We start from the raw sequence: 23,133 nt of genomic DNA, 5'->3' as shown, positions 1-23,133 counted from the left end.
TAGAGCCCACACGGTTTAATTGTGTAGCTTGTGTACTTCAAGATGGTGGTTGATCCAGGCAACTTGCATGCCATTGCTCTGGATGGGTCGGTGTTAATTGTTTTGTTTTGGTGCCCGTGGTTTTGATTCTGAAAACCGGCTCCCTCATGAACTCCCCTCCCAAAAAGGCTGTAGAATGTGCCAAGAAATGGTTGCCACATGGCCCACATGTTCCATGCTACAAACCATGCAGATCACCGATGGAAATCGGTTGGTGGAGCTGTCTTTCAAGCTGTGTCGCATCAATAAAAGCACTGCCAACACCTACCATGCAGCTGCAGCTGTGAGTGCAGATCACACACCCCAAAAGCAGATAAATGAACAATGCATCAGCTCAGTAACTTGAGCCATCTCGCCTTGTCCCCTTTGATGCTGAGATCACAACTACTAGTCGTCGTCAGCTCATTCACAAATGATTGCTTTTTGAACAAATCTAATCACCAGCTTACCTCTCAATCTTTTGACAGATGATACTACAGGAAGCTGACCAGAATGGAACAGCCTCCATAAAAGCTGGACCCTGGATGGCTGCACGATGCAATTACTTCCTGCCCAGTTCAGCTGCAACTGCAAGTACTGTAGTACGTATCTGATTGCTCAGCCACTAGCTAGTCCACTGCCATTGCCATTGCCATTGCCATTGCCATTGCCATTGTCCCTACGGGGTGCAGCAATTGATGGCCCAGCTAAAATCTAATCTGAATCTGGCTGCCTCCCTTTCTAGGCAGCATTGCAAACGTCGAGCTCATGGCCTTGTCCCCTACCAAATGCCTTGCTCTTCAGCTATATATCCATGAGCTAGCTAGCCATCAAGAAAATCGTCAGTTCAGCGTTTCACTCGCAAAGTCACAAGCTAGCCATCCCTAAGCAACTCACCTGACGACCAAGACCAACAACCAGCCATGATCCATTCCAAGAAGCTTGCTCAGCTGGCGAGGAAGCTGCAGATCAGGGTCAAGACAACGACGGCCGCCAGGGAAGACGACGACGCCTGCAGCACGGCCTCGCCGTCGCCGACGGTGGCGGACAAGGGCCACTGCGCCGTGTACACGGCCGATGGGAGGCGGTTCGAGGTGCCACTGGCGTACCTCGGCTCGACGGTGTTCGTGGAGCTCCTGAGGATGTCGCAGGAGGAGTTCGGGTTCGCGAGCGAGGGGAGGATCACGCTGCCATGTGACGCGTCCGTGGTGGAGTACGTGATGTGCTTGCTGAGGAGAAGCGCGTCGGAGGAGGTCGAGAGGGCGTTCCTGAGCTCTGTGGCGACGATGATGCATTGCCAAAATTCAGGCTGCACGATGCCGCCTGTGGCGCTGCACCGTCAGTTTGCAGTTTGCACCTAGTTCATGAATCCTGAATATGTTCAGAGTTTTGCACTTCGTGTTCTACATTTTTGCATGTCTTTGTGCAATCTCATGTAAAGATAGTTCAGTACAGGAGAATGGAAAATGAAATGCTAATTGAGTACCAGCATTCGATTGCAAATTTTCAGTACACTTAGCTTTTGTTTTTTTGAGGGCGAATACAGTTAACTATGAACTGTAAGATCGTTCAGACTCCAGACTATATGCCAGGATCAGGAATTGAAGTGATTTACATTAATCTGTAGTGACGAAGTTTCAAGCTAGTAAGCCACATATTCAAGAAGTCCTTAACACTGGAAATTTCATAGGGTATAGATGTTCATTTATAAAAATTTCAAGTGCCTAGCTAGGATACCAGATAGTACTGAAGGAATCAGCAGGAGAAATCTCATGCATACTACAATCGAACATGGAATAATATTAATTCCACCTGGCAAATTTCATGCTTAGAATACAAAAGGTAATCCCTAGAAGACAGAGATAGAGGAAATTAGCTCGAAAGGATTATATAATTTTGTGATAACACTTTCTCCCGGTATTAGTAGATGACGTTTTGGATGCCCACAGGGAAGTTCAGAGAAGCTCACTAGAATGGATGCCACATGCAATGCTACAACCACAAGTCAGGTAGGCCATGAATCAGAATGGAGATGGGAGATGGGAACTGTTCGGTAAGTTGCATACTCTGCATTGATTACCAAACTCCCTTTCATACCTCATCAAATTGTCAAGAACGTGCATAAGGACAATACGAAATGATTCATATCCATGATAATGGCCCTTAAATTGATTGCAATTCAGGGTGATGCACTGCAAAGTACAAGAGCAGGCTCCCGTGATCATTGCGAAATGATTGGTCTTTCAATTAACATATGCAGCTAATCTTTCACTATCAGCACAAGGCTTGTCTGCCAATATCCCATTGTACAACAGCCGAGGAACTGAACTTCACACATTAGAAGCAATTTGCATGGGGTCATCGTGCTACTTATCCACTAAGCATGCTAGTATGGTGGTGCACTGTGATGTGCCTGTCACACATCATACAGTTGCCTCTAAAGCAATATGAAATCTCGATCACGTTGCCTTGATCAGATTGGAACATCACACATGACATGCTCATGGCCTTGTCTCCTTATGCTCATGGCCTTGTCTCCTTACTCAACTATTCCAACCATGCTGGCACTTGGCTGGATGCTTCCTTCTCTCCAGCTATAAATTCATGGCTAAGTGGCCTCCGAACACCATCACTTCATCCTCAAACAAAGCACTTCAACTCAAGTAAAGGTTTCCAGCGTCCACCTTCCAGAAAAAAGAATCGACCATGATCAGCACCAAGAGGATTGCTCAACTAGCAAAGAAGTGGAGAAGGATGGCAGCCCTGGGAAGAAAGCGGCTTACAGTGATCGCAACACAGGAAGCTGAAGGATGCTCAACGACAGCAGCAAGCAAAGGCCACTGCATCATATACACTGCAGATGGCATGCGGTTTGAGGTGCCATTGCAGTACCTTGGCACGATTGTCTTCAGTGAGCTCCTGAGGATGTCACAGGAGGAGTTTGGCTTCACAGGTGATGGCAAGATTACACTACCATGTGATGCCATAGTGATGGAGTATGTGATGTGCTTGCTTAGAAGAAATGCTTCAGTAGATGTTGAGAAGGCATTCTTGAGCTCCATGGCGATTTCATGCCACTATGCAAACAGTGTAGCAGCACCTATGGAACTTGCCATGCGAGTTGCTGTTTGAAGCTCCTAGTATTTTCACTTGTTAAGCACTCTTTCATGTAAGTAGTTCTAGATAGAAGGAAAAGCAAATCTGTACTTATACATTCTCTCATATGATAAAATTTGGCATCCATTTCTGCCACTTTGAGAACATTGGTATCTGAATCTCATTTTTCTCTGGCACGGCTGCAGCCAATCTAGGATTAATCAAGTTGGCGCAAAGAAAAAACTTCAGAAACTGGGCAGTTGGCGCAGCATACCCAAGCTAAAACAAATGTTACACAACAAGTTTTGTTTTTTTTTCACTTTCCTGAATTACAGAAAGAATACTCAAAGATCTATAAAGAACTTCATCGAGATAAACAACTAGCACAAACAAATACCCTTTTATTTGATACATTACCGATAAGAGGGGCTACTCACCTGATTCATTGTGGGCATCGATTTGACACCCGACGCCACCGTAAGCGCCGAGGGCGGCGGTGCCGCATTCACCGGCGCTGGCACACGAGTAAAGCAGGAGCGGCCGCCACTTCCGCCGCCGGCGGCGCACTGGACGGGAGGATACTTCCATATGATAAAGGAAACTGCGAGGGTCTATCCATAAAATGTCCGAGTCAGCTTCACACGACTCAATCCTAACCGCCCATTTTAATCGGACGAACGAAAGATACTCCAAGCCTTTAAGGCCTGATCAACTCTGAATTTCGGGTTTTTGTTGGCACGCCTTTTGAACTTCTAAACAAAATGTTTTAGGTGTATATATACTCATCTATTTTTTTTATTTAACATCATTGAATTTTAGATCAATGTTTGACTATTTGTTTATTCAATATATATATAACTACTATTTATTTTTATTATGATATGATTTATTGCTAAAATAACTTTAAACCTAACTTGTAATATTTTATATTTGCACAAAAAGAGTGAATAAGACAAAGATCAAACTAGATCTAAAAGTCAATAACGTTAAATATAAAATGAAGAGAGCATATATATACCAAAATCTCATCCAAACAGAGAAATTGGTTCAGGTTCATGAATGAATCAGCCATTGTCCACGTCAACGAACATTGCTTGAATTGTGTCCAACTATGAATTCTTTCTGCTTTCTTCAGAGCTCACTGAGAACAAGTATATGCCATGAAAGATTTCTGCATTTTTCTTCAATTAATGTTTCCTAGAACTAATTAAAGACGAGGCTAGAATTTGATCCATGGCGGGCGCCAAGAGGCTTGGATGTAGAGCCCAACGTGCATGTTTATCTGTCCCCCTCCCCTTTCTCTTTTATTCTCTTTTACACCTAAGGACTTGTACTCTTCTCCGCCTTTATTAATGAAATAACACAATCTCGTGTTGATTTCTTTCAAAAAAAATCACATACAAACAGCAAGTGATTGCTGAGAGCCAGCATTGTAGCAAGAAGGCCTAGCTATGGAGCTCAAGAACGCCCTCTCGACATCTTCAGAGGTGTCTCTCCTGAGCTGACACATGGCGTACTCCATCACCGACGCGTCGCACGGCAGCGTGATCCTGCCATCGTCGCCGCCGGCGAAGCCGAACTCCTCCCGGGACATGGTCAGGAGCTCGCCCAAGACCGCCGCGCCGAGGTACGGCATTGGCACCTCGAACCGCGCCCCGTCGGCGGTGTACACCGCGCAGTGGCCCCTGCCGGCGAGACACGACGTCGACGACGCCATGCTGCTGCTGCTGCTGCACCCGTCGGTGCCGGCCGCCGCCTGACGTCCACTGCCGGCGGCCACCATCCTGTGCTGCAGCTTCCTGGCCAACTGAGCGAGCTTTCTTGAATGGATCATGGCTGTAGTTCTTGGCTAAAATGCTCTTCTGCGATGAAGGTGTGATTTCTGTGCTGTTTTTAGATGAACTCAAGGGCTGGTGGTTGTGAACTTGTGATGACCAACAGAGCAAGCATTGTTTTTACAGATGAAGAAGGGTTAGGCAAGCTTAACTTAAGCATGGCTATGATCTCTGTTAGGTATGGGAGACAAAGCCACGAGTGTTTGATGGAAATGCTGAACTGTTCATGCGTGATACGCCTGTATTGAAAACGTGGCCTATATATCGTGGAGTACGTAGTATTGAAAAGGTAGCTCGGCACGCCATCTGAAACACACGAAATTAAACAGGGTGCTCGGCACACAGTTAACTACGAAATGGCATGTGCTCATTTGCTTAAAATCATTAAGAAATGCTTTTCTGACGAACTGGCTCTGGCAGCCTTGCTATCTGTTCGTCAAAATCTGACTTGGATACAGAGAGTGACGTCCATGTCTTGCATGTGCTGGAATGCTGGATGCACACTCGAGCTCATGGCCTTGTCCCCTACCGAATGCCTTGCTCTTCGGCTATATATCTATGAGCTAGCCAGCCATCAAGACACCAACAATTCAGCGCTTCACACACAGAGCCATTCCTAAGCAACTCACCTGACGACCAAGATCAGCAACCAGCCATGATCCATTCCAAGAAGCTCGCTCAGCTGGCGAGGAAGCTGCAGATCAGGGTCAAGACGACGGCGGCCGCCAAGGAAGACGACGACGCCTGCGGCACGGCCTCGCCGTCGCCGCCGGTGGCGGACAAGGGCCACTGCGCGGTGTACACGGCCGACGGGAGGCGGTTCGAGGTGCCACTGGCGTACCTCGGCACGACGGTGTTCGTGGAGCTCCTGAGGATGTCGCAGGAGGAGTTCGGGTTCGCGAGCGACGGGAGGATCACGCTGCCATGCGACGCGTCCGTGATGGAGTACGTGATGTGCTTGCTGAGGAGAAGCGCATCGGAGAAGGTCGAGAGGGCGTTCCTGAGCTCTGTGGCGACGATGATGCATTGCCAAAATTCAGGCTGCACGATGCCGCCTGTGGCGTTGCACCGTCAGTTTGCAGTTTGCAGCTAGTTCATGAATCCTGAAGATGTCCAGAGTTTTGCACTTCGCGTTCTACATTTTTGCACATCTTGTGCAATCTCGTGTAAATATAGTTCAGTACAGAACGGAAAATGAAATGCTAATTGTGTGCGAGCATTCGAATTGCAAATTTGCAGTACCCTTGGCTTTTGCTTTTTGAGGGCGAATACAGTTAATTATGAACTATAAGATCGTTCAGAGTACCGAACAATTTTATAGTCCTTTAGAAGGTATCAAGAGATATCAAAATTTCGGTTTTTGCTCATGATAAAATTGTCCTAATCTGAGAAGGGGAAAGCGATTATAAATGTTTTCTCCTGCAATAGAAGATACGGAGGTATCAAATTTACATCCCAAACCTTTTAGATAACACCTCATAAGTTCTATCACATGGATAAATTAAAGATATTTCAAAAGAATAGTTAAGGACAAATCATAAAACAGAAGCTTGCAATCACTAGCATCACCAAATTTACAGGGATCAACAAGGCCTAAGTTACTCTACTCCCACGTTCCTAGATATTTGCAGTGATGAAGTTTCAAGCTAGCAAGCCACGTATTCAAAAATTCCTAAAAATCATTAGTGCAGTTGAAACCTGGCTTAGGATATAGGAATAGCAAATATCACATTTGGCACTAAGCTCCACACGAATCTTTTGGCGTTTTCATTAAAAAGTGAAACATCATATTTGTAAACGAAAAATAATTTATGAATAATTTTTTTTATATATGCATTTCTAGCAATTTAAAAACCAAGATTAGAAAATAAACTTTGATGAAAAAATCTCAAAACAACTCTAAAGTTAAGGTTGAAAATATAACTTTTGGCTTGTAAGCATAAGCAGAAGCGAAAAGATAGAGTGGTTGTTTGTCGGATTAGCTAGTATACCCCATTTTGATACTCTACTGTGAGAAAATTAAGGAATTTTTACTACTCAATTCGTATGCCCTCACACCTTTTTTTACCATTTAATTCGCACTCCCTCAATGATTTTTGACACTTAGTTCATCACCCAATGTTTTCGCTTTTGCTTATGTTTATAAGCTAAAATTTAAATTTTTAACCTTAAATGTGAAGTTGATTTTGAGGTATTTTTCATTATAGTTTATTTTTCAGCCTTGATTTTTATATCACTAAGAATACAAATATAAAAGTTTTATTCATAAATTATTTTCATTCGCAAATATGTCGTTAGACTTCTTCATTCAAAAAGCGAAACAATCACCCTCAAATGTTTTTCAGAATTTTCCATTGTGTTTGCAAATTAAAATTTTAGCACTTGATTTATTATAAAACTACAGATTTAAATCCAAGTATACAAAATTGCAGATCGAATATTGAAGTTCTCTACGCAACATCAATTTATGGCGGGAAATGGCAGCATATGTTGGCTGCCCATTTTCTTTTGATTGCTTGCAAGATTCAAACGCTTACATGGCATTTTTCCTCTTTTCTATATCACTACATCTAACTACAGAACAGAATAAAACTACAGGATCGGAGAAAACTTGGGCTCTCCAAGAAGCTAGCTACAAGCAGGAAATTCGCCGGTTGACTCCAACAGTTGGCGCCACACAGCCAGAGGAGTGGCAAGTTGCCACCATGGAGCTCAGCAATGCTTCCTCCACCTCAACTGAGGCATCTCTCTTGAGCAAGAACATGGCGTACTCCATCACTGCAGCATCGCAAGGCAGCATGATCCTGCCATCGCTCGTGAATCCAAACTCCTCCTGGGACATCCTGAGGAGCTCAGTGAAGACCGCAGTGCCGAGGTACGCCAGCGGGACCTCGAATCGGCTTCCATCCGCTGTGTACATGGCACAGTGGCCCTTGCCTGCCACTGAAGTGCAGCATTCTTCGTCATTCTCCTTGGCTTTCATGGTGAGCCTCTTCCTTCCAAGTGATGCCATCCTCTGCCACTTCTTGGCCGGCTGAGCAAGTCTCCTGGCACTGATCATGGTTGATTTTGATTCTTGATCTTGGTGATTTTCAGCTGGAAATCTGATGAGATGTGTGCTCTCTTTGTGGATGAGTTGATGAAATGTGATGGTGTTCAGTCTGTCCGGCAAATGCTGAATTTATAGGCAATGGAGAAGAGATGCAGAGCAGATGATGGCATTGAGATTTGAGATAGAGTTGGCAAGGGACAAGGCCATGGGATCGGCGCATGCGATGTCGCAGGATGATTGATTTGGATCAGATTTTTCACGGGAGCAGGTTTTCGGTGCAAATGCTGCAAGCAATAGCTTGTGAGAGCCAGTTGCTTTCAATCATTTGTAGCTGCCATGCTTCACAGCCTTGGGAACAAGCCGCGTGAGAACAACATGCTAATTGGGCCCAACGCTTCGCCGCAGCTCAGTTTCTATTGGAGATATTATTAGCAGTGACTCCTGGATTCAGTTTGTGGTGTTTTCAGTTACCCAATTTGGTGCTCTGAATGCAGCCTCTGAAATTGTGATATGCATTGCTCACGACTCTAACATGTTGTTTCTGAACATTCATAAGAGGAAATCTTGTCCCAGTCTAGTAGCACATGGTCTGATTTTTCCTCCAGCATCTCATGTGGTGTTCCTTGCACTTCATTTCTTGAAGGTGCTACTATACATCTAGATGATTGTTGCTAGTATGTCCTTTTTGGAAGGGTATTGTTTCATAAGATTATTGTGCATGAATAATCATTTGAATCACGTTTTCAAGTTGAAGCAAGCACCTCTGGTTGTAGCTGAGCTTCTCAGTACAACATTTGAGGCAAGAACAAAAGTACATAACTAGTAATATACCTCTTTCTGGAATGCCATATTTTCCCTCTCCCTTTCTCTGATTTCAAGGAATGCCAGACCGTTTCTGTTGATCCATTTGCCATGTTTTTTTGTGTGTGTGTTGAAGTTTTGTACATTCTTTTTAGTTTAACCTTTAATTTTGAGAACATATTTTTCTACAAGGCCAGTTTTCCATTGAGTATTTTTTATGATACAAATGGATATGCGGCATTATTTTGTTCCAGTTGCCATTCCCACATCTTAATGTTTATGAAACCCAGAAATGCAAAACGAGCAGGACCCAGAACTTCTTAAAAAAAATTCTCTGCATTTTTAGGAAAAATATTTTGGGCGTGACAGTTTAGCTTGCCTGTTTGCTTCCATCAGTTTTTCTTGAACTGTTATAGGCCTATACAGAATTTTTTGAACTACTTGTATGAATCAATATGCTACATTTGTTCATTCAGTCCGAAGCATGTAGAAAATCTCCGATAGTGATGCAACCAAAAATACAAAACCTGATATTTGATTACCACACATCCAGAACTGCAGAACTCAGGAGTCACAAGCAACTTCAGTTAAGAAAAGACAGAGAGAACGAACAGATTCCACTGGTATGAATAATTGCAATGTCTATTTCTCACTTCATGTCTCCATATTTACATCATTCAGAAGAAGAAAAAAAGGAAAAATATTAACTCTATGCAAACTTTCAGAAGCTAGAAGCTGCTACTTGTTGTACAGACCCCAATGATGGTGCAAAACCATTCCCATAGTGGCAAGGCTTCACAATGGTGCTCAGGAATGCCCTGACAACTTCTTCTGATGCATTTCTTTTGAGCAAGCACATGACATACTCCATAACCTCTGCATCACAAGGCAATGTGATCCCTCCATCGCTTGTGAAGCCAAACTCCTCCTGAGACATCCTGAGCAGTTCTACGAAGATCGTTGTGGCGAGGAATGCTAACGGGACCTCAAACCGCCTCCCATCGGCAGTGTACATGATGCAATGGCCCTTCACTGCAACAGAACTGCAGCACTCATCAGTTCCTTTGGCCATCGTCCATGTGAGCCTCTTCCTCCCGAGGGCTGCCATTCTTTGCCACTTCTTTGCCATCTGAGCGAGTCTCTTGGCACTGATCATGGTTGCTTCTCCTTTCTTGCCTGAAGTTTTTGTATGAGGTATTATTGAGCTAGGAGATATGTTTAGCTTGTGGATGAAGTGGTGGTTCTAAAATGATGGATTTATAGGTGAGGGGAAAGAGAGGCTTGTGTTTTAAGTGCAACTATCAATGCAAGCTGGCAAGGGGCAAGGCCATGAGCTCAGAACATGGGATGTTTCAAGGCCAAGCACTGTGGTTCTGATTACATTTCTATAGGGCCATCAGTTATGTTGGAGCCATCAAAACAGTGTGTGGGTGTAAGGACACCACATTGTATAGCCATACTGACTTGTTTTGGTGTCCAAGAAGCATGCCTCATGAGGACCTCATGTAAGTCAGGTCCAACGTGTCAGGGTCAGTGCCATTTCTGACCCTGCAATGAGAAATCAAATATATTAGGTATTTGATTGTATATTTTTTAATCTCTAAAATAACCCTTGATTGAGATGACTTAATGCCCAGAAAATGTTATCCTGGGACTAGCAGATTTAAAGCATTCAGTGTTCTCAAAATAATAAGAAATATCGCGACAATGTCATGCTGCCTGTTTAGAGGGTGGAATATTTGGCTAGTAACATATCATGTGAACTCCATTCCTTTGCTTCTTCCTATATACTTTCCTATATGGACCTGCAGGACTACAACTGGCCGGTGCAACTATTGAGCCAGTCATATGTCTTTCTGAAACATAGCATGAGAGCTGTTGATTTCTTCATCAGAGGGAAGATTTCTGAGAGAAAAAATGAAGAGAAAAGGTAATAAAGGAAAGAAAAGAGTGATTCCAACGTAATTGCTAAGCCATCGGCGATGCTTATTCTTCATCAGTGTTTTCCATGCATAAACTCCTAGACATCTATTTTTATTCAACATTTGCAAAAATATTTCAAAATCCATGAATGGATCCTTCAGTTAGCGAACTACTCGAATTGTATCTGTAACACCTAACATGGAAAAGGATGCTGATGAGAATAACCACAGGAAATCAGCATTTTCAAGGACAAAAAATAGTGCACTGTGCTGCTAAGAAAAGTTTGTATCTTTTGTCTCATTCTATAATCCTGATAATTTACATCAGATTGAACAAAAACCATACAGACTAGCTGCAAACAGCAAAATGCTGATTGAGTCTAATTGGTGGAACCACACAGCTAGTGTTATGACAAGGCCTAACTATAGAGCTCAGAAGTGCCCTCTCAACCTCTTCAGAGGCCTCTCTCCTAATCAAACACATCACATACTCCATCACTGAGGCATCACAAGGCAATGTGATCTTGCTATCGCTAGTGAAGCCAAACTCCTCCTGAGACATCCTCAAGAGCTCACAGAAGACCGCTGTGCTGAGGTACATAAGTGGAACCTCGAATCGTGCCCCATCGGTGGTGTACAACACGCAATGGCCCTTGTCTGCGACATACGCTGTGGCCGTGCTGCAGCATCCATCGATGCTTGCAGTCTGCCGCCCACTGGATGCCACCATCCTCTGCCACTTCTTGGCTAACTGAGCAAGCTTCCTTGAACTGATCATCGTTCTGATGTGTTCTTGGCTAAATGCACTTTCTCTCTGAAGGTGTGAAGCACAGATGCTTAGATTGAAATGTTGTTTGCAGATGAAGAGGTTGTGTTGAGAATACAATGGTCTTATAGGTGAATGGAGAGATGCCAGTGCAGGGGCAGCCCAAGTGGTGAGCAGGGCCACAGGAGACAAACCCATGAATGTTGCCACACAATTGTTGAAGTAGGAGACGGTGTGACTTTGATGAGATTTTAATGGGACCGGCTGTTCCCTGAGTGATGGAGCCATTGCAACTGGTTCGATGATTGGTGATTCACTGTAATACCAACTTGTACACTAGGTAGCCATTAAAGCATCAGTACCTATGGACCAAGCTGACATTTGGTCCCCTTTAGGGCTGTGGCGTCCAGAACTGGTAGAACACACAGCTAGATTGAATGCTCCTATGCTAACCATCTTGATCATATGGGTGGTTAATCCAGGCAACTTGCTGCAATACATAGAGTTTTCTGTTTGAAGTATCATCTGCAGCATGCCATACCATTGAATCATTGATTCAGTCCATGTTTCTTGGTCTGCATAGTTTCTGTGGGCATTGACTGGTTTCAAGTTTCAGGTTTCAAAACAGCTAAGTCATCATTGCCATTGTCATCATCAAATAGGACAATTGGAATTATTTTAGTGAAATATAGAACTCTTTGGAAGTGCTACTTATTTAAAAAAAGGGCAAATTTTACCATTCTTGAGAAAGTACCTCTAGGTACTAAAATTTGTACCTTGAAGTACCAAATTTTATACTAAACATGTGGTACTTCTTGGTACTTTATCAAAGATGGTAAAATTGTTCTTTTAACAAATAGACATGAGTTTCCCAATATATCAATAAAACAGCATGGAGAGTTATGTACATGATTTTTTTTAGTGAACTACTAATATATAGGACACTCTGAAACAGGGTTTGTAATATAGACTACATCCAGCATTCATCCAGTGTGGAATACTATAACCCTGAAACGGTCATTGCTACGGAGAAAGCAAAAAACATATCGGAGATGCAATAACAAGTATATCCTTGTTTCTAAGACCGTGTGTCACAACTCACAAACTTAGTACCAGAACATGAAGTGTACGTTGGAATCAAGCATGAACAAAAAAAAATTACATCTTTGCGAAGTAATAACAACTTACAAGCAATGGAAAGGAGCAACCACGGATCATACACGACGAGATCAGCGTATTCGGTGTTGTTTTTGCCAAGAATCCAATCAATCGCAGGGGCATTGATCTGGAAATCGAGGGCACCGGGGAGAGTCAAATTCTTCATGTGGTTGGCAACTCAGGGAAGCTGCCTAACAGCAGACAATCTGGCAAAACGAGGGTGGCCCGGGCAATCGAGGTGCGCCTTGTGCCAATCTGGAGATGAGACCTGTGAGCATATTTTCCAAACCTGCAGCTATACATCACAGGTATGGAGCAGCCTCAGAGCTTGGACAGGAGTGCATTTTCCTCTGCCGAGCGAAGTGCAGACAGACCTGGTGGGCTGGTGGCAAACAGCCAGGGGAAGCTTTCGGACGCGCTACAGTAGTGCTTTCGACTCACTCTGCATGCTTGTCACCTGGATGGTCTGGAAACAGAGGAATCAAAGAGTTTTCGAGAGGAGGGCTGCTTCAGCGCAGGACCTTGTAAGTGACATTAAAGCAGAGATTTTAATTTGGAGAGAAGCAGGGATTTTTCGGGAGGGAGACGACTAGTTTTTAATCTTCATCTTTGTCTTTTTCTCTCGTCGATGGCCTACTGTCGATCGCTGATCATCTTGATCAGTTTGTAATTTTCTCCACAACTTTCTTAATTCAATTTGGCCGGCCCAGTTGGGTCGGCCCGACAAAAAGAAAGGAGCAACTTCCCGCAATCAGAAGATAGCAGAATTCTACTTTTCTACTCTAAATAACCTGTAGGCATCAGTTCTTCAAGCTTTAGTTATTTTTAGGCAAGGATTTCTCCATTCTGCTCATACTAACATCTGTCTAATGATCACTTCCAGTCGTAATATCTCTTTATCATACATCACTATCTCATGCTTGTTTAGAAGAAAAGGGAGAATTAGAGGGACAACTATTACATCTACCAGAAAAACAATCATGTTGTTTGCGATTCCAGAAAAGCGTGCAGTATATGCCCAAGCTTAAACGTGTTTAATAGAACAAATGAGCAAGCCATCAACAAATCTTTGCATATAGAGCTGCAAATAAACAATACAAATTAGATAGTCCACCTCGATTCAAAACCCTCACCACATCACGCAGAAATGCCCTAGAATCGAGCCGATGAGATGCCGCGAGCACACTTCCGCGGGCGCTGACACCCGCCCAGATCAGCCTCCGTCAAGCGCGCTCCCAGATTTCAGGGAAGCGCTACGGACTCCACGACGGTCGCGCCGGCGTGAAGCCGCAGTGGCAAGTGGCGGCCGGCGGCGGCGCGCGCGACCCCCCTCAAAGAACCCACCTTTTAGGACGAAAGGTAATTTATAGTCATACAAAATTTATGAAGACACATTAATGTTTTTATTTAACGTTATTAACTTTAAATCTATAGTTGGTCGTTTATTTTAAATTTTTATACAAATATATGAAATTTTAAGTCAGTCTTATAATGTTTTTAGTAATAAATTAAATCATAACAAATAATTATGTAACTTTTTTAAATAAGATGAATGATCAAAAATATAATCAAAATTCAATAGTGTCAAATAAAAAAAAGAGTATAAGATATATTACCCCAAAATATACAAATTCAATATTACTTCTATATTTTAAAAATATAACAAATAAATCTCTAAATAGCATACACATAATTTGTACAATCTATTTTTCCCATATTAATCTACCTTCTTATTTTTAAAAAAACAGTAACTATTTAGAGAACCCCAATAAATTAAGGGACATAAAAGTTTAAAAACGTTTCCCCCACGTTGCCCCTCTCCCGTCGATTCACACTGTGCGGATGTTAATCCGACGGTCCTTAACGCGCATAGGCATCCCAAAATCAACGAGTTCAGAGTTCAGATTTTAGGCTTCAGACAATAAAGCAAGAATTTTTGATAGAAAAATTGTGCGATCGAAATGATTCATTTCTTGTAATAATCCTAACATTTTACATGGTGAGCTATGTACAAACAGCAAGTTGATTGTTGAGCACTTCGAGATTGCGGCAAGGCCTCGGCATGGAGCTCAAGAACGCCCTCTCAACCTCTTCAGAGGCATCTCTCCGAAGCAGACACAAAACGTACTCCATCACTGATGCATCGCACGGCAACGTGATCCTGCCATCGTCGCCGGCGAAGCCAAACTCCTCCCGGGACATGGTCAGGAGCTCGCCGAAGACCGCGGTGCCGAGGTATGGCAATGGCACCTCGAACCTCTCCCCGTCGGCGGTGTACACCACGCAGTGGCCCTTGCCGGCGACGGCGAGGGACGCCGTGCTGCAGCAATCGTCGGCCGGGAGTCCCGCCTTCTGTCGGCTGCCACCAGCAGACGCCATCCTCTGCTGCAACTTCTTGGCCAGCTGGGCAAGCTTCTTTGGATGGATCATGGTTCTTGTGCGTTTTTTGGCTGAACTAGCTGCACTCTGTTGATCTGAGGCTCAATGCTTAGGTTGCTTGTATCTTGTTTCTGAATGAAGTGGATGCGTATGTTCAGCTGGCCAAGAATATATAGGTGAAGATCATTGAAGGTAAAGTTCAAGTGGATGGGATGGGCCAGGAGACAAGGCCATGAGTGGTGTTTCTAGGTGCAAGGTTGCTGGATCATTGAGAGTTTGATGAGACTTCCATTGGGACCGGCTGTTTTGGTGAATGCCAGAGCGGTGAGTGATGGAGTCACTGCTACTGCTAGCTACTTGCAGGGATGATTGGTGATCCATGCCTCCATGGCCCAGAGTCTGGGACCTCCTCATCACCATACATGTCTGAATTGTGTCGTTGCATGAGGAACTGAATCCATTCAACCCATGCATGGTTTTCTTGTCTGAATTGTTTCGATGCCCCTGGTTTTGATACTGAAAGAGGACGGCTGAAATAGCTGAATCATGACGTCATATGATGGCAGTCGCCAATAGGCCGCGGTGGCGATGCCGCTCGCGGTCGGCTGGCGCCGGCGGCTTCGATCTCCATCAAAATCTGACCTTGCAGGCACCGTGCTCATTTCGCTGTCAGATCACGGAGCTCTTCCAGTTGAGATATAAATTCATTGCACCAAAGTTTCATCCAGCAAGAGAGCTAGCTGCTCGCCACTCTCCAGAAAACAAGAAACTGCATGAAAAGTTCGCCGGGACAGGATTGGCCAAAAACAGAGACATTCCAGGTAAGGCGTGGCAAGAAGGTCGTCGTCCTGTTCTGATCTTCTCCCCTGCGCCACGTTCGCTTCGGACTGCTGCTGTCTGAGAAAAAGGAATTTTTTTTAGATAATGCGTGAAATATGATAACGATACAGTACAAAAAGGCAAGTGCCGATATAAAAGTTGAAAGCTTCAAATGTCTAGTTCGTCACTATCCTTTCCTCTGTCTTGGTCGATCCATCCAAACAGAGATCAGCTAGCGTTCGTCACTATCCTTTTTTATCCGACAGAGTTGGAGTTCGTCTCGCTGTTTAAAGTTTCCATTTTGAAGATCGCTCGTAACCTATAAATTCAGAGCAGCGGGTCCGTCGTCAAACCATCAAATCCAGATTGAGTTCATCAGCTTCATCATCGATCAACACAAATCTTCTGCATTGCAACATCATCAACGCGAAACTAGGGAAGGCTCCAACGAAAACAACCAGTTAGAGGTTTCATCAGCTTGATACGTGATCATATTAGTCAGAAGGCCATACTACGTACATAGCTGGTATTGTATGGGTGTCCAGGATAGCCCCCCGGTCGCCGTGGACGCCGTGGTGGCAGCCGACGGCTCCGGCAACTACACCACCATCGCCGCCGTGGTTGCAGCCGTGCCATTGAAGAGCACCAAAAGGTATGTGATACATATCAAGAAAGGAATCTACAACGAGGCCGTGACTATAGGCAAGGGTGTACGGAATCTGACGCTTCTCGGAGACGGTATGGGTGCTACGATCATCTCTGCTCATCAAAGCGTCGGCGGCGGCGGCGGCGGCCTGACCACGTTCAAGACGGCCACCCTCAGTAAGTGCATCTCGTTTTTCATTGTTCATTCTAATTCGTGTGTGATAATATGTACTAACACCGTACGTGCATGCATGTGTTGAAGGCAATGGCTTCATGGCTCGTGAGCTGACGATCGAGAACACGGCCGGGCCGGAGAACCACCAGGCGGTGGCGCTCATGTCCACCTCGGACAGCTCCGTCGTGTACCTCTGCGAGATGAGGTGGTACCAGGACACGCTGTACGCCAAGAGCGGCAGGCAGCTCTACCGCGAGTGCCGCATCTCCGGCACCGTCGACTTCATCTTCGGCGACGCCGCCGCCGTCTTCCAGCGCTGCACCGTCCTCGCCCGGCTCCCGCTCCCGGGCCAGCAGAACACCATCACGGCGCAGTCCCGCGGCTCGGCGGCAGAGACCACCACCGGCTTCTCGTTCCAGCACTGCGACGTGCGCGCCGACGACGACCTCCTCCGCGCCACCGGCGTGGAGACCTACCTCGGTCGGCCATGGGGGCCATTCTCGCGCGTGGTGTTCATGGAGTGCACCATGTCCAGCGTGATCCACCCCAAGGGATGGCTCCCCTGGAGCGGCGGCGGCGGCGACCTGTCCAACGTGTACTACGGAGAGTACAGAAACGAAGGAGAAGGTGGCAACGTGAGTGGGCGCGTGAAGTGGCCTGGTTTCCATGTCATCGAGGACGCATCCGAGGCTGCCAAGTTCACAGTGGACAGCTTCATCCAGGGGAACCTGTGGATTCCCAAAGGAGTGGAGCACGATCCTGGCCTTTGATTTGATCGACGATCAAGCAGTGCTTAGTCATCAAATTAGTCTCAGGTCTCAATAGATATTAGTAATCTGTGGTACTAGTTCTGTGTATATATCCATATCCTAGTACTTAATTAGTCGTGTTACTATTGTCAGAACTTCAATTGTGTCATTGGATTCGTGATTAATATGTATATATACAGTTGTATCGAAGGTTACGCACATAGGCCGGTCTATTTACAAATGAAAAATAATGTGAATATTTTTTTTATATACGTATTCTAGCGATCTAAAACAAAGATTATAAAATAAGCTTTTATAAAAGAAACTTATTTTTATAGCCTTTGTTTGACTTCAGTCGTAGTTTTCTTTACCCCTGTTTAGTTCCGTTGAGTTTGCTACTCACTTAAGTCGGTGTGGTTGGCCGAATAATCTGTATGCCTGGATGTAAACTGGTAATCTCAGTAGACGCTCATTTTTCTTTCAGTAAAAGCAGGGCTCTTTCGAGTCTCTTTATACAAAACTAAAAAAAGTTCAAAATGAACTTCAAATTTAAGATTAAAAAATTTAAATTTTTGCTAATAACATACAAACAATTATCACCTTGCATTGTGGTCTGCAACCTGCCTGTTGGCCGTCATTGCTCTTGGTTGATCACTTAAAAGCCCAACGCGAGAGACTGCTTCATGTGGGCCAACTTGGGCCACTCCATACTCCGTGGTCGTACGGCCTTGCTAGCAAATCAGCCCGAAATAGCGAGATGCGGCTCTGTCGACGTGGAGCACGGCCGCCAGTGGCCAGATTAGCACAATCCAAACAATCATCAGACATTCAGATTACAGAGTAAACAAACCTTCAGGATTTTTACCAAACCTGCAAATACAAAAAAGATAGCATCTCTAGTACGCTATATGATCTTTGCAAAAAAAAAAAGAAAAAAAAACTAACAAATTCACTCGACTGCCTGTACGTAGCACAATCCGACTAACGATCAGGCACTAAGAGTAAACTAAGGATTGTTACCAAGCCTCGAATGGCAGAAAGAAAAAATCATTAGTTTTGGTACATCTAATATTCTGATATATTCATCCCAGTCCTAGATGTCCAAGTCCAACAGTCCAAGCACATTAACTGATGATTACAACAATAGAGCCTTCAAAAGTTGCACGAGTGTCACTTCACTGAAACTAGGGTCAGCAACCTGACAAAACCTGAACTTTCCGGCTAAAACCGATGGCTTGACGATTGCGAACTGGATGTAGACCCATTGGAAAATGTACGGAAGATGCCAACCATAGCCGTCACATGTGCGATGCTACAAATCAAGATACAAACAATTGCTGGAAACTGAGATATGGGACTGTCGATCGAGCAAGCTGTGTTGTTGCAAGAAACAGCCTAACCACCGGCCACATGCAACTGCAGTTGTAAGTGCAGTGAGTACACGCCAAAAAGCACGAGGGAACTGAACCCTGAATCTGCTCAGGAAAAATCTGAAAAACGATTCCCCGAACCTTCGTGCTCTGCCTGCCTCTCTTCAGCCGAACCGGCAAAAAAAGTCCAGCTTCTATGGAGGTGTTAAATTCAGCTCACCTTCCTGTATCAAGATATTTGGAGATGAGCTGATCATGTTTGCTTAAAAGCAATAAACCTTTGCAGCTATGCCCAGTTCAGCAGCAAGTACTGTAGTACGTATCTGATAAACCAGCCACTAATCCATTACTGTTGCCTCCCCAGTGCACCAAAGTGATGGCCCAGCAAAATTCTGATCGGAATCTCGCTGCCTCCTGTTGGAGACAACTTAAACACATCGCGCGCATGGCCTTGTCCCCTGCAAAAGTGCAAATGTCAATTAGTCATACAGCACTAGATGTAGATTATAAACTCTCTCTATGCCTATATATTCTTGAGCTAGCTACCAAGACAACAATCACTTGATCCACAAAGCCAAAAGCTAAGCATTCCTAAGAAACATACCTGAGAGCCAAGAACAACCAGCCATGATCCACCCCAAGAGGCTTGCTCAGCTAGCGAGGAGGTTGCAGAGGGTCAAGACGACCACCAGGGAAGACGATAACTGCGGCACGAGTTCTCCAGTTGCAGACAAGGGCCACTGCACCGTGTACACAGCAGAGGGGAGGCGGTTTGAGGTGCCATTGGCATACCTCGGAACAACAGTCTTCAGCGAACTCCTGAGGATGTCCCAAGAGGAATTTGGGTTCACCAGTGACGGAAGGATTACACTGCCCTGTGATGCAGCCATCATGGAGTATGTCATGTGTTTGCTGAGGAGAAATGCATCAGAGGAAGTTGAGAGGGCGTTCCTGAGCTCTGTAGTGATGTCTTGCCAAAATTCAAGCTGTACAGTGCCACCTGTGACATTGCATCAACAATTAGCAGTTTGTAGCTCCTGAAGATATATACACACACACACACATAATTTTGCACTGTTCATTGTCCCATTTTCTTTTTCTTGTTTTGATAATAGTGAAAAACAGCTCAATACACGAGAATGGAAACAAAGCATTGGCAAACCAGCATTGCAGCTTACTGTTTTTTATGCTAATGGTATTGAGCATGAACTAACATTAGCCCCATAGGGCATGAGGAACTGATTGATTTCAAACCACAGGCTTCAATCTAGGAGTACATATTTTACACCGTAGAAACTAAGGGGCACAATTACCATTTATAAGTGTACTGCTATGCTACTGATTGGTGCAAACTACTAACTGCTTAACAAGTTTGCTGCTCTGCAGTTTTATTATCTATGCAGTTCTTTTAGAATTTTATAAATAATATTGAAGCAGTCATTACAATAATAAAATTGTTCTTCAAAATGCAATGGAACATTTAGTAGTCAGAAAATATATACCAGCACAAAATACAATTATGTGGTTTGATTTGCATGCTGATATGCCATCTAGAGTATGTTAAAAGTCATCATTGGTAAAAACCACAAAGAATGTCTCTACTACTAAAAAGCGCAGCTGTCTGTCCTCCCTCTCACCCACATCGATTGTAGCGAGTGCCCTCGGGAGAAAAAGGGGAAAAATCGTGCCGTGCACACTAAGGGGAAAACTGAAAACACCCGTGCCCCCTCATGAGAAAACCAAAAAAAACAAACGCTGATATCTACTTGAGATTCCAGCCTTACCGTATTCCTAGTGGGCCCATAGAACAACCGATAACCTATGAGATGGGGAAAAGCACATACTATGCACACCAGATAGAACGATCGCCAATTGAACTTGATTGAAACCAGAATACAGTGTCTGCAGATGGAACCTCCATTTGAACATAAAATTGGCTACATGCTGAAGTTGGATAGCTAATAGGCTGACAGTCCACAAAGAACAGAATGAAGGTAGAATCTATGGATTGTAAACCACTGAGATTGGTAAACTGAAGAGCTGAACAGCAGGTACGGAAGCAGTCGAGGAAATAAGATAAAGGCATGAAAAATCTATGGTTTTGTAGACCACAGATATTCTGAGGATCAAGCGATGAACAGCCAAAGCTTAAATGAGTAAAAAGCCCCAGAGACCAGATAAAATTGTTTATGTAAAAAATCGAATTAAGGCTGTGTAGCTAGGTCTGTTGAAGCGATGGGTTAACCGAATGTAAACAAAGAATTGATTACAATTTGAACCTTTTACTTGGATATTTGACACTTTATCCATGATTTTCAGTTATTAACAAACCACAGGATACAAAATGCGAAAACCAGCTCTTCTTGGTGCAGTAGTCCTGAAATAATTCCTGATAAAATGTTCAAATGCACTCTGTCCACCTCAATAGAAATGTAACCCATTACAAATGTAAAAGCAGTAAGTAGGAAACAGGCTACCATAATGAGAGGATAAGAATGACACAGAGAAGAGATAAATAGAGCGGACCCCAAAGTGCACAAGTAGGCTAAGAAGCAAAGTGGGAATCGAACTCAATCATGAGGAATGAGATAGCAACCTTTAGGAAGATAAAGTTCATGGTTTTCTCTCTGACTAAATAGTCATATTGACGGCTACACAAATCAGTAGCATATGGCTACAATTTTCCTTTCTGTGCTATATAAGTCCTGAAACTTGCATATGCCTCTTCAAACCATCCATAAAACTGAAGTACCAAAACACCACATCAAAAACTTATCTCATCAGAAGAAGTACGCCATGATCAACCCTAAGAGGCTAGTTCAACTGGCAAAGAAGTGGCAACATATGGCAGCTCTTGGGAGGCGGAGGCTGACGGCCATGGGAGCAACCAAAGATGGCAACCTGCGGTGTTCATCATCCATTGCAGATAAGGGCCACTGCATCATTTATACAACTGATGGAGAGCGATTTGAGGTTCCATTGGCATATCTCAGGACAACTGTGTTTGGGGAACTCCTAAGGTTGTCTGAGGATGAATTTGGATTCACAGGTGAAGAAAGGATCACACTTCCTTGTGAGGCAGCGGTGATGGAGTATGTGATGTGCTTGCTTAGCAGAAAACCCTCGGAAGAGGTGGAGCAGGCAGTTGTGAGCTCTGTCGTGATGCCTTGTAATTACAAGAGTAGCACCAGCATGGTTTCAGTTGGTCTTAGCCGGTCACTAGCTATATTTTAGCTACTGAGATGCACTGTCTTCATGATGTGCGATCGTTTTTGGTAATTCTTAATGAAATGTAGTGTGTAAATAGATGTATATACCTAGTAAGGAAGCAAAGAAATGCAATTCTGCAGTTGGTTCAATATTACAGTATTGATTTTACTTAAAAAACAATCCACTTTTGATATTTTGGAGAAATATTGAGGCTATCTTACAGATATGAACTACTTAGTTGATGGTTCACTCCAGGGCTCAAAGATTCCATTGTACCAGAGTGTAGTAAATATTTTAGCAAGGTTCTAAGCAACTGTTATAGCTTTCCCTCTTAATTTTCTATAGTGAAGGCGTGCAATCCTATGCTGTTGAGACTTGAGACTTGTGAGGCATAGGAAGATACTGAAAACCAACATAGGTCACCTCAGGAATTAACCCCATCTTAAAACGACTGAAATGAGAAATGATTCACTCTTTAATCAAACACATCATATGACAATATGCACATGAAGTGATGCCTTCTTTATTAAAAAGAACTCCTTATTGATGTCATGGAAAAAAATTACAATATGTGAACCACTCTTTAGGATCAGGCCTGAAAACTGAGAATACGATTTTACCTCATACGTAGTAGTAACTTACACTTGACAGCAGTACATCATGGTAGCTTTCAGCTGACGTATTTTGGCATCCAAAAAGATTCCCTGAATACTACTATGAAGGTGCAGGTATAATTCTCTCACACTTATCCAATGGTCCCTAAGAAAGAATTCAAAATTAGATTCCATAAAAAGCGCTTTCCACTAGACCCCACAGAAAGTACTACATAGACAGGACCTAGTAAGCTAGTACTATGAAACTAACAATAAAGAACATAACATGAGTAACGAGATCATTATCCTCTACACCGGTGATGATATCAGCAGTATCCAAGTGTACCACTACACATCAACACATCCATGCAGAGGACTGCATTTACACCATGGAAGTTACCATACAACCCTGTGATATGCTCCATCTTTTAGGGCAAAAATAAGAGTAGAGCTTCATCTGTTATAATAGTACATGACAATAAACTCTATAGCAATCCCCTCCGGTGAACCATTCAAAAAATAAACTCTATAGCAATATATAAATT

The 23,133-nt window shown here is 43.8% G+C and overlaps 11 protein-coding genes across 11 annotated transcripts; 6 read left to right on the top strand and 5 right to left on the bottom strand.

Moving 5' to 3' along the window:
- Positions 1-533: 533 nt before the first annotated feature.
- On the top strand, positions 534-1,547 carry LOC102710616 (auxin-responsive protein SAUR36-like). The gene is made up of 2 exons (XM_040527783.1): positions 534-620; positions 764-1,547. Exon 2 carries the CDS (start codon positions 942-944, stop codon positions 1,377-1,379), a length of 438 nt encoding a protein of 145 aa, XP_040383717.1. The 5' UTR covers positions 534-620; positions 764-941; the 3' UTR covers positions 1,380-1,547.
- A 1,072-nt stretch (positions 1,548-2,619) lies between these two features.
- On the top strand, positions 2,620-3,296 carry LOC102710327 (auxin-responsive protein SAUR36-like). Its single transcript, XM_015841107.2, has one exon. The coding sequence runs from the start codon at positions 2,725-2,727 to the stop codon at positions 3,148-3,150; it is 426 nt and encodes a 141-aa protein (XP_015696593.1). The 5' UTR covers positions 2,620-2,724; the 3' UTR covers positions 3,151-3,296.
- A 1,181-nt stretch (positions 3,297-4,477) lies between these two features.
- On the bottom strand, positions 4,478-4,948 carry LOC121055378 (auxin-responsive protein SAUR36-like). The gene has a single exon (XM_040527838.1). The coding sequence runs from the start codon at positions 4,946-4,948 to the stop codon at positions 4,508-4,510; it is 441 nt and encodes a 146-aa protein (XP_040383772.1). The 3' UTR covers positions 4,478-4,507.
- Positions 4,949-5,604: 656 nt separating this feature from the next.
- LOC102712008 (auxin-responsive protein SAUR36-like) lies at positions 5,605-6,187 on the top strand. Its single transcript, XM_006660868.3, has one exon. The coding sequence runs from the start codon at positions 5,605-5,607 to the stop codon at positions 6,040-6,042; it is 438 nt and encodes a 145-aa protein (XP_006660931.2). The 3' UTR covers positions 6,043-6,187.
- Positions 6,188-7,377: 1,190 nt separating this feature from the next.
- LOC102711729 (auxin-responsive protein SAUR36-like) lies at positions 7,378-8,103 on the bottom strand. The gene has a single exon (XM_006660867.2). It carries the CDS (start codon positions 8,008-8,010, stop codon positions 7,582-7,584), a length of 429 nt encoding a protein of 142 aa, XP_006660930.1. The 5' UTR covers positions 8,011-8,103; the 3' UTR covers positions 7,378-7,581.
- Positions 8,104-9,322: 1,219 nt separating this feature from the next.
- LOC102711459 (auxin-responsive protein SAUR36-like) lies at positions 9,323-10,161 on the bottom strand. Its single transcript, XM_006660866.3, has one exon. It carries the CDS (start codon positions 9,956-9,958, stop codon positions 9,524-9,526), a length of 435 nt encoding a protein of 144 aa, XP_006660929.1. The 5' UTR covers positions 9,959-10,161; the 3' UTR covers positions 9,323-9,523.
- Positions 10,162-11,004: 843 nt separating this feature from the next.
- LOC102720076 (auxin-responsive protein SAUR36-like) lies at positions 11,005-11,717 on the bottom strand. Its single transcript, XM_006661436.2, has one exon. It carries the CDS (start codon positions 11,686-11,688, stop codon positions 11,074-11,076), a length of 615 nt encoding a protein of 204 aa, XP_006661499.2. The 5' UTR covers positions 11,689-11,717; the 3' UTR covers positions 11,005-11,073.
- A 2,887-nt stretch (positions 11,718-14,604) lies between these two features.
- Positions 14,605-15,158, bottom strand: LOC102711180 (auxin-responsive protein SAUR36-like). The gene has a single exon (XM_006660865.3). The coding sequence runs from the start codon at positions 15,076-15,078 to the stop codon at positions 14,653-14,655; it is 426 nt and encodes a 141-aa protein (XP_006660928.2). The 5' UTR covers positions 15,079-15,158; the 3' UTR covers positions 14,605-14,652.
- A 1,221-nt stretch (positions 15,159-16,379) lies between these two features.
- LOC102719516 (probable pectinesterase/pectinesterase inhibitor 32) lies at positions 16,380-17,436 on the top strand. The gene is made up of 2 exons (XM_006661434.2): positions 16,380-16,668; positions 16,745-17,436. The coding sequence occupies exons 1-2, from the start codon at positions 16,380-16,382 to the stop codon at positions 17,434-17,436; spliced, it is 981 nt and encodes a 326-aa protein (XP_006661497.2).
- Positions 17,437-19,265: 1,829 nt separating this feature from the next.
- On the top strand, positions 19,266-19,875 carry LOC102709766 (auxin-responsive protein SAUR36-like). The gene has a single exon (XM_006660862.3). It carries the CDS (start codon positions 19,413-19,415, stop codon positions 19,824-19,826), a length of 414 nt encoding a protein of 137 aa, XP_006660925.1. The 5' UTR covers positions 19,266-19,412; the 3' UTR covers positions 19,827-19,875.
- A 1,482-nt stretch (positions 19,876-21,357) lies between these two features.
- LOC102710048 (auxin-responsive protein SAUR36-like) lies at positions 21,358-22,144 on the top strand. Its single transcript, XM_006660863.3, has one exon. It carries the CDS (start codon positions 21,504-21,506, stop codon positions 22,017-22,019), a length of 516 nt encoding a protein of 171 aa, XP_006660926.1. The 5' UTR covers positions 21,358-21,503; the 3' UTR covers positions 22,020-22,144.
- Positions 22,145-23,133: the final 989 nt, after the last annotated feature.

This window comes from Oryza brachyantha, chromosome 9, assembly GCF_000231095.2.
Source record: "Oryza brachyantha chromosome 9, ObraRS2, whole genome shotgun sequence".
Classification (NCBI taxonomy): Eukaryota; Viridiplantae; Streptophyta; class Magnoliopsida; order Poales; family Poaceae; genus Oryza; species Oryza brachyantha.
This window is presented reverse-complemented; position numbering and strand designations above follow the sequence as displayed.

Bases quoted from the DNA above. Each gene is read 5' to 3' on its own strand.
- LOC102710616 (XM_040527783.1), top strand. From the start codon at position 942: ATGATCCATTCCAAGAAGCTTGCTCAGCTGGCGAGGAAGCTGCAGATC.
- LOC102710327 (XM_015841107.2), top strand. From the start codon at position 2,725: ATGATCAGCACCAAGAGGATTGCTCAACTAGCAAAGAAGTGGAGAAGG.
- LOC121055378 (XM_040527838.1), bottom strand. From the start codon at position 4,948: ATGATCCATTCAAGAAAGCTCGCTCAGTTGGCCAGGAAGCTGCAGCAC.
- LOC102712008 (XM_006660868.3), top strand. From the start codon at position 5,605: ATGATCCATTCCAAGAAGCTCGCTCAGCTGGCGAGGAAGCTGCAGATC.
- LOC102711729 (XM_006660867.2), bottom strand. From the start codon at position 8,010: ATGATCAGTGCCAGGAGACTTGCTCAGCCGGCCAAGAAGTGGCAGAGG.
- LOC102711459 (XM_006660866.3), bottom strand. From the start codon at position 9,958: ATGATCAGTGCCAAGAGACTCGCTCAGATGGCAAAGAAGTGGCAAAGA.
- LOC102720076 (XM_006661436.2), bottom strand. From the start codon at position 11,688: ATGGGTTTGTCTCCTGTGGCCCTGCTCACCACTTGGGCTGCCCCTGCA.
- LOC102711180 (XM_006660865.3), bottom strand. From the start codon at position 15,078: ATGATCCATCCAAAGAAGCTTGCCCAGCTGGCCAAGAAGTTGCAGCAG.
- LOC102719516 (XM_006661434.2), top strand. From the start codon at position 16,380: ATGGGTGTCCAGGATAGCCCCCCGGTCGCCGTGGACGCCGTGGTGGCA. The intron at 16,669-16,744 runs GTAAGTGCATCT...ACGTGCATGCAT, and splicing joins GTTCAAGACGGCCACCCTCA to GTGTTGAAGGCAATGGCTTC.
- LOC102709766 (XM_006660862.3), top strand. From the start codon at position 19,413: ATGATCCACCCCAAGAGGCTTGCTCAGCTAGCGAGGAGGTTGCAGAGG.
- LOC102710048 (XM_006660863.3), top strand. From the start codon at position 21,504: ATGCCTCTTCAAACCATCCATAAAACTGAAGTACCAAAACACCACATC.